The sequence below is a fragment of the Taudactylus pleione genome, unplaced genomic scaffold (genome assembly GCF_031769625.1).
Source record: "Taudactylus pleione unplaced genomic scaffold, aTauple2 ptg000038l, whole genome shotgun sequence".
NCBI classification, from domain to species: Eukaryota; Metazoa; Chordata; class Amphibia; order Anura; family Myobatrachidae; genus Taudactylus; species Taudactylus pleione.
Genome location: NW_028284440.1, coordinates 3,863,802 through 3,877,925, shown reverse-complemented (window position 1 = coordinate 3,877,925; position 14,124 = coordinate 3,863,802). Strand labels below are relative to the sequence as shown.

Sequence of the window (14,124 nt, the reverse complement as noted above, 5' to 3'; positions counted from 1 at the left end):
TGTGAGATGGTAGGAAAAAATCTTTATTTTAGGGTAAAAACAAGGTGCAGAACTTAGCTTAATTGGACCAATAATTACATGTTATTATTGGGTGTTAAAAAAGGCCTCAAATTAAGCCAAAATATATTTTTTCGTTAGTTTAGGCACCCCAAATTTAATTACAGTATTTAAATGAAAATTATTGTTTCTTATAATTTTTTTATTTTTTTATATAAAGTGGCCTCAAATTAACAGAAAATGATTTTTTTTCTGCTTTTTTGGGATATTTTATTTCATTTGTTTGAGATTAAATGAAAATAGTTTGCTTTTTATAATTTTTCCTAATTTTTTTTTAAAAATGCATAAATCAGCCATTTGTTCATTTAAAAACAGCCTTCTGTATGATTCTGCTAACAAAGTTGATACTTTTTTGGGGTCCAAGATGATTTCCCCACTTTTTCATGCCCTTCTCGCACGTCGTATGCTATAGAAAATTCGCACACCCTCCCCACGAGTAGTGTGAGTTGGCATTTCTAATTGGATTGGGCGTATCTCTGGAGTGAGCATTCTTTCGAAGTATGCAAGTTTCATGAAACAAACTTGCACTAGCAAACTCACACCTAATTGTAATGACCCCTTTATCTACTGCTATCACCTTTACAATGCTTCCTAAATGAGCTTCCCCATGCTTTGCATTGCCAGATACTGTATAGCCAGCTAATAGATTCCGAGGGGACTAACATATAGCACTCCTATCTCTGGTGCTGACCATTTGATGGAAAAGAGGAAGCCACATTTTCGTGAGTGATAGGGAGTTCCTTCGTGTGATAAATAGGCCAGAGAAACTGAATTCCCTGGATTTCACTCAGAGGTAGTGGAATTGCTACTATTATGAATAGAGATGAGTTTATGTAATAGCCTGTGAGATGCAGGCAGGATTGAGAATCCAGCGAGTCTGGCCACATTTTTAAAGCAGCAATCATTGAAAAGGCAAAACTAGGTTATTGTTCCCTTTTAAATAATTGGTGCTTTAAAAATACAGCCAGATTCGATAGAATTTCATCCCTGTCTAAATCTCGTAGGCTATTACATAAATCCCAGAGTGTGAAGCTAGGTACACATTTAAAGATTATCTGTCCAATCGGGCTGGTTGGAATGAATATCTGGTAATGTATAGAAGCAAATGACAATTGACCATTTGCTGCCAAATGTTGGTAAAAGGACAAAAATGGTAATTTGGACAAATGACTTAAATCAAACAGTGGGCCTAATTCAGAGCCTCTCGTAAGCGGCCGCTAGCTCGCTCCGAGCGATGTTCGCACATCTGCGCATGCGTATGGGTCGTAATGCGCATGCGCCAACCAGTCATTGTTGTCGGAAATCGTGCGCTCGCAAAACAGCGAGGGCCTGCTAATTTGAGTGACAGAATGAGGCGTTTGTGGGTGGTAACAGGGGAAGGTGCTTGAAAACGGGGAGTGGAGATCCGAACGCAGGTGTGCCAAACGGTCAAAACAGGCGTTTTAAGGGTGTGCATAATTAACAAAGCAGCGTCATCGACCACGTCACTTGGTTGTCTTTTAGCCTAAACTGCTCGCAGTGATTGCGGGAAGTAAAACCTACCACAAGCACTGCGAGCAGTTCAGACACCTTTCAATGTACTCAATTAATCTAATAATTAGCGGAGATGACGTATGATGCGAACGGCAAGAGGGCGTCTTTACAAAATAGCGAGCGCATGTTTTGTTCGCTCGCTCAGACATAGAGGCGTCAACAGACCGCAAAGAGCGAGCGCTCAATTTAAATAGCCGGCCCCTTTTTCTGAACGACCGTTCGCAAATAGCGTCCGGCTCTGAATCAGGCCCAGTGTTTGTTTTTCAGTGTTTGGGAACAAATCTGCTCCCATACACTACCAGAATTTCGTTCCATCCAGTCAGATTGGCCAGATAATCTAGTGTGTACCTACTGTAGGTGGATTAAGGGCTAGTAGTCAGTTGAGTAATCAGCTGTGAGTCCTAGGTCTTGTTGCATGTATTAATTTCAGCAATTATTGCACTTGTGGTCTATTTGCACCTTATACAAATACTCGTAATAGGGTTCATAACAACAAATGCAGTAAATGAAATATGTAGTGATTTAGAAAAAATAGGAATATTAATTAAAGTGTGGAAAATTAAATGTAATATATCAAAATGTTAAATAATGCATATTGGTCACAAAAAAACAAACAAACAGAATCATAGGTACAGTATTTACTAAAGATCGTTTTGCAGCAATTGTAATAAAAGCTTGCTATTTTAGGTATTTAGAGATTGATTCCCTAATCACTAAATATATTAAAGAAAAGACACCAGAATCACCAAATCTATTAAACATGAGTTGTTTTTATAAATTACCAGTCTTTTAAGACACTTCAGTGTTAAGGGAAAAGTGTTAAGTATAGAACAGTGTTAAGTATAGAACAGGGAAAATCTATGAAAATCTATGAAAGTTTGTTGTGGGGATCACCTTTGGTTTTAGAGACTGAAGATTGCTTCATAACCAATGAAGTGAATAATTCATGGCAATTTATTTTTCAAAATGTTAGTTTTTTTGCCAATTTTTTTCAAGTGATTCAAGTATTTTATTATAACTCAACATCCACAGTTTAAACAAATGGCTTATACTCCCCGATGTATAATATAGAACCCAATATAGAACCTTCCTCCCTAACTTGTTTGATTACCTAAAGAAACATTGCCTATTAGCAGAATAAAGCAAATATTCAACATACAAGGCACACACCCTCCATTTTCCCCAACTAACCAATGTTTGCAATCTGCCCAAGTGTACGCATCGCAGTGCATGTGCGCGAACCAGTCTGAGAGATCGAGAAGTGTTCGCTCGCTTCGCATAGACTGAATGAGTAACAGGATAAGCAGTTTGTGGATGGTGACAGGCTGGCCACTGGGAGTGGAGGTGTGAATGCTGGCGTGCCTGAGCGTCTTAACGCCGTTTTGGAGGCGTGCATAATTAAGAGGCAGCATCATAGTACACGTCACATGGCTGTATTTTACACTGAAGCGCTCGCAGTGCTTGCGGTAGGGTATGGTCAGCCACAAGTGCTGTGTATGCATCTGATGGTACTCAATGTTACCGATGATTGCATACACTTCCTGGAGATGACGTGCACAAGTGGGCATCTTAAGACAGGATGGTGGGCGTCAGCATACACAATGCGATCGCACGCCTAGACATAGTGGGCATGCTAATGCCTTGCCATGCGATTGCCTGCCTTGCTGTTACTTAGCTGAATTTGCATACGCATCTAGCGAGCGTACACATCTAGCGAGCACGTCTGAATTGAGCCCTCTGCCGGGGCAATAGCATGGAGATGCAGACTCAAATGCGGCAAAAGATGCGGAAGCGGATGCTTCTACGTCAAATTCAGAATCAGGCCCAAAGTTTTTTCAAATAGGTTCTGCCCATATTGCATATGGAATGTGATGAGAACAAAAGTGCCAGAATAGATGTAAAGAAATGATAGGCTCAGTACAGGGAGGAGTAAATGCCTTAGCAGCAAAGGGGTTAAACATTAGCATTATTTGTTCTTCATGTTTCCCTCCTTATAAAAATGTAAATAAAGTTACAAATAAGATATAGAAGATATACTGTCACTATAGAGCTTTAGGGTATACATTTCTTACTTGAAAAATAATTCTTAAATATAATCTCTATCCTGTATGGAATTATTAATTAGAAGCTCAGCCAAGCTAACATTCCCCTCTTCTGCAATATTTCCATCTTCCAGGAACCTATTATTGGATTTTGTATTAGACTGAAAAAGATATAGCACAATAATCTGAAGAACATCTTGTTCCATTTGCTAAACTGAATAATATATGTTTTTGGAGAATTGTTGAATAAGCAATTCTATCTTACAGTTGCTGCATAGAATCTACATAATAGCTGTGTAAGGTCTGTCCCGTCTCCTCAGTGTGCATGCAGTAGGGTCAGAGCAGCGGTGGGGACGGGGTAACAGCACAGACCAGGGCAGATGGGGCCAGACAGAGTGGAGGGTGGGATGGGGTGGAGCTTGGGCAGAGTCTCAAGTGATGCTACCAAATACCGGGTCCAATAGACTAGTATTACCATAACTCAGACACCTATAGAAAAATGGCAAATGCAGAACATTGAGCCACACATATAGCAAACCTTACTGACAACAAACTACATACACATTGTAAGGAGAGATTCCTGCAATTTATGGCACAAAACTAAATAATATTTTATGTAATTCTGTGGGGCTGAGTCTTAGAGGGGTATTCAATATGAAACGTGAACTTCGTTGTCGAAGTTTACGTTTCATATCGGAGATTTTTCTGGGATAAAGTATCGGGCGCGCGCCCGCTTTATCCTCGCATTCAATATCAAATCTACGAAAACGGGAAGGTGCGAAGTGGGATTTGCGTAAAAAAATGACATTTTCCTTGAAAAAATTGTAGGACCCCCCTAAAGTTGTAAAAACATGGGGGACCACTATGGGTACCCCCGTTTTAGCCTGCAAATAAAAGTCGGGGATTTAAATAGCCGCAGCAGGTGTTTTTTTTCCCGACATTAAAGAAGTGTTGCAGAAGAGCACTTAGGTTATTTTTTTCGTTTTTTTAAGTAGGCCCATCAAATTTGGGGTACATGAAAATGGGTGCTAGCATATTTTTATGTCCCTAAAGTAAGTTTTAAAAAATTCTGCATCTATGCACCTGCCGCTAATAGCCTATTCTAGAAAACACCTGCCGCATACATGCAGAATAGCCCTGAACATATTTCCCTATTTTTAAACACTTTTTTCCCATTTTTTTTTTCACCCCAATTTTTAAATTAATTTTTTGGGGTGTCCCTATTTTTTTATTTATTTTTTTGACACAGTTCTTTTTAAAATGTCATTCCCAGGGGTGCAGGCTATTTTTTTTAAGCCTGCACCCCTAAACCCCAATTCTGCACTTTTTTTCACCACCTATTCAGTGGTGAAAAGTTATCCCCGTTTTTTTTCAAAGACTTTTCGAACCTGCGAAAAGTCTTTGAAATTGAATAGGGTATAAAACCAAAACCTGCGATAATGACGTCATAGGTGCGATATTTACGCAAAAAACGGACTTATTGCTCCATATTGAATTCCCCTATTAGTCGCATGCTGCTAAGACCACTTTAAATCTTTTGCCGTAGTCGTGTCTGCAACTTTATGCTTATGCCAGTATAAGCCTTTCCCCTGGTGTACAAACATGTGTCTGACTGTGCAAGGACTGAGACGTCCTCTTTGTGCATCTTCAGACACAATCTTGCTTGCTGTCTCTTTAGACGCTAACATCGTACGCACCTGCCCTATGCTAGATGCAGAATCTGTGTCAGAGTATGGCCTCCAATATAAGTGACTGTGCATCTGAGTTCGTAACCAGATATGCAACATGTCTATTACACTTCTGCACTTCCATAACACGCCATAAGACAGTGCATCTCCATGCGTCTGATTAGCCACCTCCCAGGGAATTGGTAAGTAATGTCGGCTGTCAGGATGCCTACTGTCAAAATACCAACAGCGGCATCCGGATGGTTGGTATCCTGACAGGGGTCGGGTAAGTATACTTACCCTCCCCCCTTATCCCCCTAACCCTCCCTTCTTGTAGCCTAACCCTCCCCACCCTCCACCCTAACCCACCTCGTTAGTGCCTAAACCTAAGTCTCCCCCCTTCATGCCTAAACCTAACCCTCCCCCCTTAGTGCCTAATCCCTCCCAGTGGTGCCTAACCCTAACCCTCCCCCCTAGGGGTGCCTAACCCTAACTTCCTCCCACAAACCCCTAACGCTAACCCCGCTATGCTGTATAAATCCAACCCCCTCCCCCCCCCCCCACGGTTAACAGTTAAGGGTGCCCTGGATTTACCTCGTTCGGGCTGCCATCCATCTGGATTCCTGCAACGGGATTAAGATCGGCATCAGTATTTCAACGCCTATCTTAAATCCCTTGTCGGGTTTCCCCCGTTGATTTAAACCAGCAGCATCACGGCCGCCGGTCTCATAACTTCATCCCTCTCCCAGGAATGCCCAGTACATTTCCAATACATTCCTGAGACTGTGTATCTCAATCGGTCCTTTGTGCATGCACACCATGGGATCCATGTGATGAGCGGCTTTTAGCTACTTAGATGCATGTGCCCTTTACTGTATGTATGGTGCTGCGGACCACTTGTGGCGCTCTATAAATAAAATGTAATTATAATAATAATGTGCAGTTGAAAAACATTGGCAATTTGCTTGAATGTCTGCACTGGGTCTGACTCAGAATCAGTCCCTTTGTGTGTTCTTGGCTTATGCTGTATGTTAAATAATGGACATTGATGAATGCATATAGTGTAAATATTGTATTGTTTTGCTCAGAGCCGTAACTAGACTTTTTGGTGCCCTGTGCCAGAAAGAACATTGGCGCCCCCCTCATTTTTCAAAGGGACATAATGCACTAAAAAAAGGGGAATGGCCTCAAGGGGAAGGGCCAGGGAAGAGATAGGAGAGGCCAGGAGCTGCTGGGGATGAAATAAGAGTAAGCTACAAGTGAGAATGATAAGAAACAGACATTTGACATGCCCAAACAGAGCCCCCTGACCTGTGGTGCCCTGTGTAAATGTAGTAGCCTGCGACTTGCAAGCATCAGCGAGATCCCAGCGAGTCTGCCCGATTTTTTAAAGTGGCAATCATTTAAAATGCAAAATCTGTTGGGCAGATTTACCGGGATCTTGACTATGGGCCTGACTCTGATATGTATGTAAACCCGATGGTTTTGCATGTATCCAATGTTTGGGGGTCTGTGCATGTGCAGAACGGGTCCTGCGTGATTGATCGCAGTCTCCCCTTAGCCACTTCATGATGGACATGCTGCGGCATTTGGTGGCAGTGACCGGGACTGTTGTACAAAACGAGGTGTGTCGCCCCCGTTTTGTAGGCATGTCAAGCCCAGGATCTGCATTATCGAACGCAGACTTCCTAAACCTGGCAGAGAGATTCCGAGGGCCAGGGTGAGCAAGCTTCGGCTTACACAGTCTGGCCAAGGGCAGTAGCTATCGCGACAGGTCGCGATTGTGTTCCAAAGCAGGATCTACAGATGCTGCACTCGGATCGCAGGTGCATGGAGGAGGTGTCTATTTCCTACAGAGACTTCCTGCTGCATTTGCATTTTAGTTAGACGGTATAGAATAGCCGCTTCCCTGCAGCTGCCCAATACCGCTCACATCGGAATCATGCCCTATGCTTGCAGGACGCAGGCTACTACATTACCTCATCATTGTATGTTATTTCAAATTTGCATGTTATAATATTGATTGTTTCTACTTCTATTTCTTTTATACAGAGAGCTTCCTGATTTACCATGACCAGAAGGACATATGTATTATCAGGAGTAAGGTTGTGACCTTTGGGAAATGTAATGTGACACAACGCGGCCAGCATTGGAAATGGACAGATGATGGAAAGTTACTTCATGTGAAATCTGCCACGTGTCTTAGTGTCTCCCTCTCTTCTGCTCTACATTTCCGCCCAGCTACTCTGACAGACTGCGCTAAGGCTCGCACCTGGACATGCTATGAAGATGAGGGGCTCCTCGAGTTTGCAAATACCACTCTGTTCCTGAGAAAACAGGGAATGAGGGCTGTAGTTAAAATGGGAACAAAATATCCCAATACCTGGAAAAGAATTGAAGTGGATGAAAAGGGAGAGGCGGTTTATAAAAATATATGTCTAAATAAAGGTGAGTTAAATGAGTAAGACTGATATATATGGTAGATAGGCTGTTTTGTTGTGGGTTTAAATAATGAATAGATACATGTTATAAGGAATAAGTGGAGAAACAGTGCAACAATAAATCGTACATTAGCCATAAGTCATATTCACAACCTGTGAAATTATGAATATATCTGTGATTATACCCTAGGGATATTAATATGTAATCCACCATATAAATATCTACACAGTGACTACTGTGTGTCTCTCTCTGTCTCCCCTGCCTGACACCAGCGCTCCCTACAGCACCTCCTCCCTCTCACCTCTCCCCGACCAGCTGCAACCTGACTCCAACTGTCATGTGCCCTTACCACCCGACACCGCTCATGTGACCTCCTGACCTCTTAAACAGCTACTGGGGCTGCTGGGAATTGTAGTCTGTGGTCTGTGTATGGGCATGCGCATACAATTTAATGTGATGCTCAGTGTCGGAAATTATCGCTCACATATCCGGGTTAGTACGCTTGTATACTAAGTATTTGGACCAACACATCTTGTGCCTCTAGCTGGGGTCATATAAACATCAGTTTCTTCTCCTAGTGCTTTGGCAAGAGGGAACAAATAATCCTTAAAAAGCACAAGTATGTCATCTGCAGTTTAACAACAACTTAACGTAGGAGGTATCAGAGAAGATTCAGTGTGAACTTTGGTTTGGCCTCTATTTACCAAACTCAGAAAAGCATAGCAATAGCCGCTCTGTACCCATGGAGGCATTCTTACATTAGAATCATGTCTCCAAAATAATGTTTTCCCAAAAGGATATTAGGAACAGAACAGGAGTTCTCTATACTGCTGCTAGGTGGAAGGGTGGGCTTTATTTATGATGGCCTGTCATATGATAGCTACACTGTGACAGATAACACTATATAAATGTAGGCAAAAGCAAAACATACACCTGTCACAAGTTTTGTAGAGAAAAAGATAACTTTATATGTTTATATTAGAGATGAGTGGGTCCGGTTATCGGAGTTTGAGATCCTGACCGAGATCCGAACACGGCTCGAGGTTTCCCACGTGACTCGGATCTCAAAACGAGGCAAAACGTCATCCTCCCGCTGTTGGATTCTCGCGGGTTTTGAATTATATATAGGTCACCGTTATCGGCGCGATTTTCACTCCTGCTGTGGAGAGAGAAGCTGTCAGTCACTGAGTGTGTGTGTCCAGTCGGTGTCTTGGGCTGCTGCTGTGTTGTCCATAAAGGGGCTTAGGCTGCAGTATATAAAGGGGGGTTTCCTTCAGTGGGTGCTGCAGCTGCTGTGTCACTTGCCCTGTCAATTAACTGTGGCTGCTGCTGTGTTGTTGTCCTGTCCATCATGCTAGGGCTACAGTCCATATAGGGGTGCTGTGTTGTCCAGGGAGTGCTCTGTCAATCAGGGATGCTCTTCCCCAGTGTAAAAAAAAATAAAAGTGCTTTTTGTGTGTGTGTGTGTGTGCGTGCGTGCGTGCGTTAGCAATGTAGCTGCGCTATTATTGTTTCGTGACACTGCCGGCCAGACCGCAGTTTATCATCCACGTATTTGTGACTCTGCACTGCCGGTGGTCTGTCCAAACTCAGCCGGGTGCTTTGTTATCCATAAATAAGGGGTGCTGTCTGTGTTGTTCATCAAGGGGCTGCTGCCTCATTCAGGGGTGCTCTTCCCCAGTGTAAAAAAAAAATAAAAGTGCTTTTTTTGTGTGTGTGTGTGCGTTAGCGACTTAGCTGCGCTATTATTGTTTGGTGACACTGCCGACCAGACCACAGTTTATTGTCCACGTATTGTGACACTATAAGTCGTAGAGCAGTGTGTTATTCTTATTCATAAAAAAATTTGTGACACTGTAAGTGCAGTGTTTTAATCATAATCATTTTTGTGACACTGTAAGTAGCGCAGTCTAATATTCAAATTTTCACTTCTTTCCTCAATTGTGAATAAGTGATTAGTTTGCATGCCGACTACAAGACCACAACAAAGTGCTAAATAATATGCGTTATATATAAAACATCATGACATCACTGTATGTAGTAGTGCAGTGTGTTATTCTTATCTTATTCATAAAAAATCTTGTGACACTAAGTGGTAGCACAGTGTGTTATTCTTTTCTTATTCATAAAAAATATTGTGACACTGTAAATGGTAGCGCAGTGTGTTATTCTTTTCTTATTCATAAAAAATCTTGTGACACTGTAAGTGGAACCGCAGTGTAATATTCACAATTTTACAATTTAATAACACAAAATGATCAATAAAAAAAATGCAACTTTTCACTTCTTTCCTCAATCATGAATAAATTATTAGTCTACACGCCGACTACAAGACCACAACAAAGTGCTAAATAATATGCGTTATATATAAAACATAATGACATCACTGTAAGTGGTAGTGCAGTGTGTTTTTCTTTTCTTATTCATAAAATATCTTGTGACACTAAGTGGTAGCGCTGTTTGTTATTATTTTCTTATTCATAAAAAAATCTTGTGAAACTGTAAGTGGTAGCGCAGTGTGTTATTCTTATTCATGCATAATCTTGTGACATTAAGTAGTAGCGCAGTGTGTTATTCTGTAATATTCACAATTTTACAATTTAATAACACAAAATTAGCAATAAAAAATGCTACCTTCACTTCTTTCCTCAATCATGAATAAAGGATCAGTCTACATGAAGACTACAAGACCACAACAAAGTGCTAAATAACATGTGTTATATATAAAATATAATGACATCACTAAGTGGTAGTGCAGTGTGTTATTCTTTTCTTATTCATAAAAAATCTTGTGACACTGTAAGTGGTAGCGCAGTGTGTTATTCTTTTCTTATTCTTAAAAATCTTGTTAGACTAAGTGGTAGCGCAGTGTGTTATTCTTTTCTGATGCATAAAAAAATCTTGTGACAATGTAAGTGATAGCGCAGTGTGTTATTCTTATTCATAAATAATCTTGTGACACTGTAAGTGGTAGCACAGTGTCTTATTCTTTTCCTGATTCATAAAAAATCTTGTGACACTGTAGGTCATTGATACCGCAGTGTAATATTTAAAATTGGTACAAATTGAAGTATGTGCTGTACCCCACTTCATTTGTGTTTGTTGATATGGAGAATGATCAGAAGGAACCACATACTAGTGCTGGAGCTGCTGCCAGTGCCACCAGTCATGACGATACTAGTCCATCTACATCATCTACATCTACATCATCTATTAAAGACAATGCCCAAGGGCATACGGGGCTTATGTCAGGGCATCTAAAATCAAGAACTAATCTTTTACAGTGGTAAAGAAAAAACATCAAAGGGAAAGTTAGCTGCAGAAAGACATAAAATTGGCAATATGCCTTTCACTACATGAAGTGGAAAGGAAAGGATAAGACCTTGGCCTTTATTTATGATTGGTGTTCTGCCTCTTATGACGATGAAAGCACAAGTGAACATGCTGACATAGAAATCGAGGATGCTTCTTATGAAGTGCACAAGGATGAGCAGGATATTTGTGTAGCTGACGCTAATAAGGATGTTGTTAATGAGGATGCTGTTTGTGTAAATCAGGCACCAGTGGAAGAAACAGTTATTGCCCATGATAAGGAAAAGCCCATTGTCATGCCTGGGCACAAGACAAAAAAATCCACTTATGTGTGGAATTATTTCCAAATTTACCAAATCTGGACAATAATTGTCAAGTCATCTGTACTCTTTGTAAAGCCAGAGTAAGTAGAGATAAGAACCTTAACCATCTAGGAATCTCCTCCCTGTTACGACATCTGCAGCACATCCATCCAGAAAGTTTTTGTGTTTTGTGTTGACTCATCCGCATTTGCTTGTGGGTCTTTTGGGAAAGTTTAGTTTTTTCTCAGCAGATGCACTTGCTGGAGAAACTGAAGGAGAAGCCATCAGTGCATCACATGCCACTTGAGCTGACAATTTGCTTACCAACAGCTCTTTGCATCTCTTCAGATCTGTGTCTGTTGGGAAGAAAGACACAATGTATGACTTAAACCTTATATCTTAAATCTTGCATTTGCACTGTTCAGCTTGTCCACATATCTGTGGTTGAGTGGACAGTGGGTCCACTCAACCACAGTGCATACAATGGCATTTTGGGTGCCACTAATTAAGTTTTTTTAATGTCCCTGTACAGGTTGGGAATTGCTTTTCTAGTTAAGTGGAATCTTGATGGGATTTGGTAGCGGGGACACAGAACCTCAATTAACTGTCTAAAACCCGCTGCATTATTGGTGGATATTGGACGCACATCTAATACCAGCATAGATGTTATGGCATCAGTGATCTGCTATGCAACTGGGTGACTGCTGTCATACTTGCTCTCCCTTGCAAAGGATTATTTAATAGTCAATTGTTTTTTAAAGTACTACTAGTAGTCTTCCTAGTCCCCTTCTGGGATCAAAATCCACTCCCAGCAGCAGCAGGCATAGCGCTCAAGGTTCCTTCCAGGGCAAGGACTGATGTGAATTATTTAAATATTTTTGTAAATCCTTCCCCTCCCTCATGAATTTGCTTCAGAATAAAAAAATTAAATTAAATGTACTACAAATCTTCCTTTCCCTGCCTTCAACTATATACATACTCCAACTCCCTCAAGCCTCTTGAATAATAAAAACATTTGTTTCCTGATGTGCCATGTAGGAAATTCAACTGCCACTGCTGCTGCAATGTTTGAAATACTGTTGCTGAATGCCAAAAATGTCCAGAAATGTTTATGGCCACAGACAGCATCTCCTGCATGTCCCTTTAATTTTGGAAACATATTCTGAACCACCAAGTTGATTTTGTGGGCAAAACATGGGACAAATTGTTCACCCATGCTCTCCCCTCCTCCCTCATAAATTTGCTTCGGAATCAAAAAATGAAATAAAATGTACTACCAATCAACCATTCCTGTCCCTGCCTTCAAATACATAAATGCTCCAACTCCCTCAGGCCTCTTGATTAATGAAAACATATGTTTCCTTATGTGCCATGTTGGAAGTTAAACTGCCATGTGTTTGTGCCGCCCACTGCTGCCACTTATTTTATTCAGCCAGCTAGCTTGGTTCAAATTTTGGGCCTAAACCGGATGAAAACAATATTGTGAGGTGGTCAAAATTGACTGGAAACTTGTGGAAATTAATGTTATTGAGGTTAATAATACTGTAGGAACGAAAAAAAAAAAATGTGATTTTAGCAGATTTAATCAGTTTTTGAAAAAAAATACAGATCCAAAACCAAAACACGCAAGGGGTGGTTTTGGCAAGACCAAATCCAGATGCAAAACACAAGGAGATACAGATCCAAAACATGAGGAGATACAGGTCCAAAACTAAAACCTTAAACACGGGGGTCGGTGCATATCCCAACTTTATATTAGGGATGTGCAGGCTCGAATAGGTTCGAGTTTGCACGTTGAGTTCGGATTTTTCCCTCCAAAAAAACGGAACTCAGAAAGAGGCTAAACGTCATCTTACATGGACGAACATCATCATTCCTGGAAGTCCAGGAATGATGATGTTCGTCCATGTAAGATGACGTTTAGCCTCTTTCTGAGTTCCGGTTTTTTGGAGGGAAAAATCCGAACTCAACGTGCAAACTCGAACCTATCCGAGCCTGCACATCCCTACTTTATATAGATACTAATTACAGAAAAGTCAATGGACAAAGTCTATTTATGTGTAATATAAATTATGCATTTTCAGAATGTACTCATTATACATGTTATTAACCTGCCAAAGGATTGCAAAGGATAGATACTGATCTCCGCCTTTCGGATCGCTCTTCTGAAAAACTTAGCCCATAGGCTAAAATGGCTGACGCCATTTAAATATGGCTTTAGCAGTCTCCTTAGAAACCTATGGGGGCTGTTTTTGTGAATGTACACAATATCATGGGTATCCCCTCAAAATTACTGTTACTCTTGATAAATATGCTCCTAAAGGCGGGTATCCACTACTAGATATACAAACGAGAGCACGATTACGACATTGCAATCATGCTCTCGTTTGTATATCTTGTGATGTGCCTAGACTGAATGTTCACTCGTTCAGTCTAGGCAGATCAAGACACGGACTTCTCTGCCGCTCTTGTTGCCGCCAGACCTCTATGCAATACACGGGAAGGGAAGCAAACAGTCACAGCCTGATGACGCTGGACACTCACATGTTGTGAGTGTCCAGCGTCATCAGGCTGTGACTGTTTGTTTCCCTTCCCGTGTATTGCAGAGAGGTCCGGTGGCAGCAAGGGAAAAGTAGGTGCTCTCTATTGCTCCCCGTACATGCTGAACCTGGTTGACCAGCATGTACGGGCAATGATAGATGGCTTAAACGACCAGCGGGTACGCACATCGCTGGTAGTTTGCAGGCGATTTGTGGGCAATTTGCGGGC

At 41.3% G+C, this 14,124-nt stretch overlaps 1 protein-coding gene across 1 annotated transcript in view; it reads left to right on the top strand.

The window, feature by feature from the left end:
* Positions 1 to 14,124, top strand: part of PTPRB (protein tyrosine phosphatase receptor type B) — a 141,610-nt gene that overhangs the window by 6,442 nt on the left and 121,044 nt on the right. Inside the window, exon 2 of the mRNA XM_088452567.1 lies at positions 7,352 to 7,747. Within this exon, the coding sequence (XP_088308693.1) occupies positions 7,352 to 7,747 (396 nt within the window). The remainder of the gene's footprint in view (positions 1 to 7,351; positions 7,748 to 14,124) is intronic.